General features: G+C 49.3%; 2 protein-coding genes across 6 annotated transcripts in view; one reads left to right on the top strand and one right to left on the bottom strand.

Annotated features, from left to right (window-relative positions):
* The window catches only part of HSD11B1L (hydroxysteroid 11-beta dehydrogenase 1 like), an 18168-nt gene extending 17036 nt beyond the window's left edge, over positions 1 to 1132 (bottom strand). For 2 of the 5 annotated variants that reach the window (XM_074939637.1, XM_074939636.1), the window contains exon 1: positions 918 to 1129. The gene's annotated coding sequence lies outside the window, so the exon portion shown is untranslated. Of the gene's footprint in view, positions 85 to 917 lie in introns of those variants that run through there. The other 3 variants (XM_074939640.1, XM_074939639.1, XM_074939638.1) reach the window with 3 other exon arrangements.
* MICOS13 (mitochondrial contact site and cristae organizing system subunit 13) lies at positions 1106 to 6030 on the top strand. Its single transcript, XM_074939641.1, has 4 exons — positions 1106 to 1258; positions 2907 to 3063; positions 3792 to 3843; positions 4794 to 6030. The coding sequence occupies exons 1-4, from the start codon at positions 1227 to 1229 to the stop codon at positions 4889 to 4891; spliced, it is 339 nt and encodes a 112-aa protein (XP_074795742.1). The 5' UTR covers positions 1106 to 1226; the 3' UTR covers positions 4892 to 6030.

Below are 6030 nucleotides of genomic sequence, written 5' to 3'. Positions count from 1 at the left end.
GTAAAGATCCAGGCTCACAGAAAGCCCATGGCAGGATCGGGGCCCTAAACAGTAAACAGGAGAAAATACCGTATCTGACTCTACAATATGCTTGTAAATAATAAAACGAATACAGTAATAATAGCTGCAAAGATTTTTGTTGCAGATTATCCTGCAATAGGTCATGGCTAGATGGATTTCATTACTTGTTGCAGGGCTGCATTTAACTGCAGGTAGCAGGGGTGATGGGATGTCACCGAGATAGATACATTTTATATCTTGGTGCCTTATTGAGAGATAATGGAGAGATGCACTATATTGACATGTAGCAGGATGAGGTCAGCAACAGTCAAAGGCATTTTTAACGCGTGCCGCGGAATTTGAGTCGCCAAGGGTGCAATGCGTGTGTCTAGCCACGGTGCGGCTCAGTGAAATGTGATTTCAGTACATGTTGCAACACCGCGTGGAAAACAGCGAATGGAATTTTATTGCATGTATTGGGGGGTCTACTGGGCTGACAGCACGATGCATTTTCAGGGCACGCCGCAAGAGTTTGCACCGGGCTGCTGGCGGGGTGCGCTTAGCGTCGACGGGGGTAGCAGCGAGAAGGCTGCTCATTGCAGGGAGCGGGAACAGTGGCGAAGGGGCGAGGTACATTTTTAAAGAGCCGGCGTTTGCCGGGCCCGGGAGGTGCTGCGGCTCGCTGCCGGGAGCGGGGGGACCGGGATTAGTGCGGGGTGGCTGAGCAGAGCGGCAGCGTCGCCCTGCATCCGATTCGCTTCGCTCGCTGCCCGGGGCAGGTGCTTTTCTCCATCCTGCACCTGCACCTGCACCTGCACCTGCACCTGCACCTGCACCCTCCCCGCTCCCACCCCCTCGCTAGACCCAGGACCCCCGGCTGGGCTGGGAGGCCCGGCCCACGCCACCCGCCGACCTACCTGGCTGCAGAGGGGTGACCTGAAGAGGCAGGGAACGTCCCCCGGGCGGGGAAGGTCACGTGTCTGGCTCCGCCCTCGCCTGCACCTGGCCTGGCCGCCATGACAGCTACCGAGGCGGAAGTGTGTGGGCGCCCAGGGTCACGTGGGTTAGCCGGCGGGGGCGGGGGCAGTGTTCTGTGCGGGTAACAATGGTCACCGCCCGCCGGCGCTGGCCACGTGACCGGCCGGAAGCCGAGACTACAAGGCCCGAAAGCCTTTGCGGCGCGGATCGGCCGGGCGGGCGCTCGCTGCTGCCCTTGGGCCCCCGTCATGGCTTCCTCGCGGGTCTTCCCCGTCGTCAGGTGAGGCGGGCGGGACGGACCGCGCCTCGGTCCCCTCGGGCTCCGCAGTGCCCCCGCCAATGTGGGCCCCTCAGGCGCCCCCCTCGGTCCCCTTCAGCCGCCCCCAATTGCCCCTCACCGCCCCCTTCAGCCTCCCCCAACTGCCCCTCACTGCCCCTGCCCCCCCCCGGCCCCCTTCAGCCTCCTCTGCCCTCGCCCCCTTCAGCTTCCCCCCCCTCAACTGCCCCTGCCCTCCCCGCCCCCTTCAGTCTCCCCCAACTACCCCTCACCGCCCTGGTCCTCTCCCCCCAACCTGCCCCTATCACCTCCCCCAATTGCCCCCTCACCACCCCTGGGCCCCCCGCGACCGCCCCCTTCAGCATCCCCCTAGGCTACCCCCCCAGCTGCCCCTTCAGCCTTCCCCCAAACCCCTCCCCCAGCTGCCTGTTCCACCTGACCCCCTTCAGCCTCCCCTCTCCTCCCTCTCCCCCAAGTGCCACTTCACACGCTCCCCTCCCTGTGCCTCTCCTCAAGTTCCCGGCTCCACCGCCCTCAGGTTCCCTTCCCCGCAACCATCTGCTTTCTTACCATGGGTAACGGGGAAATGTTTTTTTAAAAAACCTAAAACAAGCTGGGCCCCCCCCCCCCCGACTTTGTGCTGGGAGCCCAACTATGGGTCTGGGATGGGGTGTGTTCTGAGCTCACATCTTTCAGGGAAGGGGTGGAATTGGCTGAGGTGGGGGTGGTGCCAGGTGTGTTGAATCTTTAACAGAGAATTCCTTTCTCCACCATGTTAGCTAAGCATTGCCGTTAAAGATCAGCCAACAAATGCAGCATTTGAAACAAGCTGACTATAAATCCCTTGACCTCTCAGTTGCTGTAGTTTTCACACCCTCTGCTCTTGTGATGTCATCATATGACATGGTCTCTAGTTACTATAGAGTCTTGTTGATTAGGCAGGACCTGAATTTTTAATGGTAAAAAACAAAGCATAACTCCTTCCTTTCTCCCTTTTGATTGAGGAAAAATAAATACCAAAGGCCTCTCTTATCCATCATAAAGAAGCAAATAGGGCCCAAGCCAAATATCTCCATTCCCCCTTTGCAGGATTACCAGTAGTTGTCCAGACTTGTGTTCCTTGCACACCCAACACTCAGTATGAGTCTTAAACACACAACAAATTCAGAACGGGTTGGAGTGAGATGCTAATTGCAATGTAATTCACTGCATTAGAGGGACACGTTTCTACCAGGTAATCTGAGCGCTTATTCGTGAGATGCAATAGGAAACCTCATTAAATATGGATTTCTTACGCACAGCTAGTTCTTGGAATGGTTGGCAGTGTTTTTTTAAGTCAGATATTTTCATGACTCCCCTTACATTTATTATGAGAGTTTTTTTTAAGAAAAGTAGCAACAATAAGCCTATATAATGTATTTGTGTGTGGCTTTAAGAGGTTGATAAAGAATACTTGATCTTGACCGGTGAGAGTAGCGGGGATGGGAGAGCTAGATTTTCTTTGCTTTAGATTGTAATAAAATGTTAATGCCTTGTGACTATGTCCTCCTACCCCTGATTGCCTTTTGTGATCCCCTCTGGGGATCGGGATCTGGTGGTTGAAAAGCTCTGCATACAAACTGGGTTTCTGTTGCTTCTCGTTCCCTCTCAGGTTCTTCGTCAAAGGCAGCCTGGCTGGAGGTGCCATGTATGTGGCATATGATCAGGGGCTTCTGGGAAATGGCAGTCAAGGAGCAGAGGCCCTCAAAAAGGCTCGAGCAGCACTGCCTCCAGCTATACAGGAATGGACAGATTACACAGGCTGGGAGGTAAGGACTGTGCAGATAAGACAGGTTAGCAAATTGGCTTGGTGTGAGGGAGGAAGGGAAAGTGCTGGGAAAAATCCTGGCTCCATAGACGTCAATGGGAGTTTTGTCATTGACTTCAATGGAGCCAGACGTCTCCCCCATACTTATTTTTTTAATTCGAGGGGAATGGAAGGAGAATAGATTTTTAAACTTGTTGGGAGAGCGAGAACTTATCTGAGGTGGGACATGAAAGGGATAATTTGCAAAGGATGAGAAAATGAAAATGTCATCTAGATTTTTTTTAATATAGCTGGTATTCCTGAGCCATCTTTCCTCTGAGGATCTCTAAACACTTTACAAACACTAATGCATCGATCCTCCCTTTTAAAGACCCATTTCTGCCATGGTGCTTATAGTTAATCAAGTTGTATATAAATTGCCTACTGTTTTTGTTCGGGTTTTTTTCCCCTCAACTAATCTGTGACCTTAGATTGTGAGCAATTCAGAGTCACCTTAGTGACTTAGGCACCAAAGCTGCTTTTGAAAATGTTACTCTTTGACCCAATTTAACAGCTGGGTCAACTGAATCAGAGCTGAAGTGATTTGCCCAAGGTGACCCAGGGAGTCTGTGGTAGCTTCTGTTTTTCATTATTCCCTCTAAACCATTGTTTAGCCATTTTGTATGTAGCTAGTGTCCACAAACACTTCTGATTTCCTTCCCCCCCCCGTTTCTTTTTCTTTTTTTTTAGCTTCCATCTGCTCCAAAATTTGACTTTTCTGTCTCTGAATCCTGGAACACAGGTAAGACTTGACCCTTCACTTCCTAAGCTATAGAATGGGTCTATGATCAGTGATACAACTTATCCTAGAATGCTGGCCCATTAGATTGAAGGAAGGGAGGCAGTGTGGCCTAGTGAATGAAGCAACGGATTGGAACACCTGGGTCCTAATTCCTGGCTTTGCCACTGGCCTACTAGGTGCCCATGGCCAAGTTGCTGCCTGCCTGTGCCTCAGTTCCTCCATCTGTGAAATGAGGATAATGATGCTGATTTCCTTTGTAAAAAAAGCGCTTTGAGATCTACTGATGGAAAGTGCTATGTAAGAACTAGGGACTTTTATTATTATTACCTTTGCAGCAGGTAATTTAAGACAGCAAAACTGACCACGATCATGGAGGTAGCAATATAAAGAGACACTATGATGACTTTTACTCCTGAGAAGTCCCATCTCTGTTGAAGGATTGAAGAGTTTATAAACCCAACTGGCGTGTTGTATAAGGATACTGAGAACAGTTGAACTCAACCTTTGCCCTACTAGGCTAGCGTGAAAAGGGAAGACATTTCCCTTTATTCCTGTACCACCTTAAGATAATATTTTGTCCTTCTCTAGCAATTTTTATCTGAGCATTTCAAAGCACTCTGCAAACACTTAGCAAATTACTAAGGCCCACTGAGAATAAGTGACTTGCCTAAAGTTACACAGAGGGAGTCTGTGGAGGACCAGGAAAAGAACCCAGATCCCCCATGTCCCTGTGCTGTTTTAACCACAAAACCATCCTTCAGACCTGGTTTGACGTGGTGATGCCAGATGAGACAAGAATGATGCCTAGGTTTGTCTGAAACCTCCTTTCATAAGGATAGATCTCACCTATTAAATGGGGAGATCTGTGATATCCATCATGAATAACAGTAGCAAATTCGGCTTTGTGTTAATGCTCTTCTCAGGACATCTCTCTGCTACTTTTCTTGCAGGAGTTCAGGCCACTGTGTCTGCTCTATCTGTGGCTCCCACCAAGGTCCGTGAATACACCCATGATGGCTGGAAGTACATGAAGGACCTCATCAAATGAACACTCTCTCTCTCTCTCCAGCCTTTGCTGTTTCCTCCATGCTACAGTCTCAGGGATGAGATGTAGTACGCACCACTAGAGGGCAGCGCAGCCATGCAAAGGCTCCAATAAAAGACTCTGGAATTTCCCTTTGCACGTGGGTTGGTGTTAGCACGCAGGCTTTGCAGTCATTGTTGGTTTTTATTACAGTACTGCCTACAGGCCACAAAGGAGATCAGGGCCCCACTATGCTGGTGCTGTACACACACATACACCTTCCGTAAAGAGCTCACAATCTAAATAGACCCTTAAGAAACTTCATCCATCTAGAAAGTGAGTGCCAACTATTTCAGTGCTATGTAACTAAACAAACAAACAAAAAAAAATCCTAGGACAATTAACCAGCCACTCACAGTATGAAAAGCTCTGGCCCAAGAACAGATTCTGCAAATTACTGTAGAACTCTATCAAATGGAGAGGAAGGGGGCTTTTACCCCTTACTGCCCTAAGAATGTTAAACTGTGGGAGTGACGAGGGGTTTTTGACACATTATCCCAGGCCATGTCCCCCCAATACTGAATAATTTTGATCTTGCAGCACTGAATCTGTTGATCATAGATGGTCTCTTATGGCCTCAAAATCGATGGGATTCAGTGGGATTACTCCTATAGGGTGGCCTGTGAGTAAGGATGGCCAAATCAGACTCTTCTTTAGCAATGGGGGAAAATTAGATATCCTATGTGAAAAGTGTCAGACTTCAAAAAAAATATATATTTAACGTGAAATTCCTTATTTGAGAACGTGATACACAAAATGATTTATTTGGCCCAGTAAAAGCAGTAGCAGATAAGTTTTCTCTTCTCTCCTCCATTTCTTCTAATAGCTGATCTCTAAGTGCTTTACAGACATTATCTCTCCCCGTACCTTTGAAGCAGGCAGGAAGAAGAGTCACAGGCAGGTGAAGGGACTTGGCAAAGGTACCTCAGCAAGTCAGTGGCAGAACAAGGAATACCTTTATGCATAAAGCACCTATGGTTCTAGTAGCGGGAGGTAGAACCCAGAAGTCCTGACTGGGAGTAGCTGGATTTTCAGCAGTGGCTGCTGGATGCTGAGCCTGTTTGAAAAATCTGGTCACTTGTTTTAGGTGCTTAAATGGGAGC

This window comes from Natator depressus, chromosome 25 (assembly GCF_965152275.1).
Source record: "Natator depressus isolate rNatDep1 chromosome 25, rNatDep2.hap1, whole genome shotgun sequence".
NCBI classification, from domain to species: domain Eukaryota; kingdom Metazoa; phylum Chordata; order Testudines; family Cheloniidae; genus Natator; species Natator depressus.
This window is presented reverse-complemented; position numbering and strand designations above follow the sequence as displayed.

Excerpts from the sequence above, each read along its gene's own strand:
- MICOS13 (XM_074939641.1), top strand. The coding sequence starts at position 1,227 with ATGGCTTCCTCGCGGGTCTTCCCCGTCGTCAG. Across the intron at positions 3,064-3,791 it reads CAGATTACACAGGCTGGGAG|CTTCCATCTGCTCCAAAATT; the intron begins GTAAGGACTGTG and ends CTTTTTTTTTAG. Across the intron at positions 3,844-4,793 it reads CTCTGAATCCTGGAACACAG|GAGTTCAGGCCACTGTGTCT; the intron begins GTAAGACTTGAC and ends CTTTTCTTGCAG.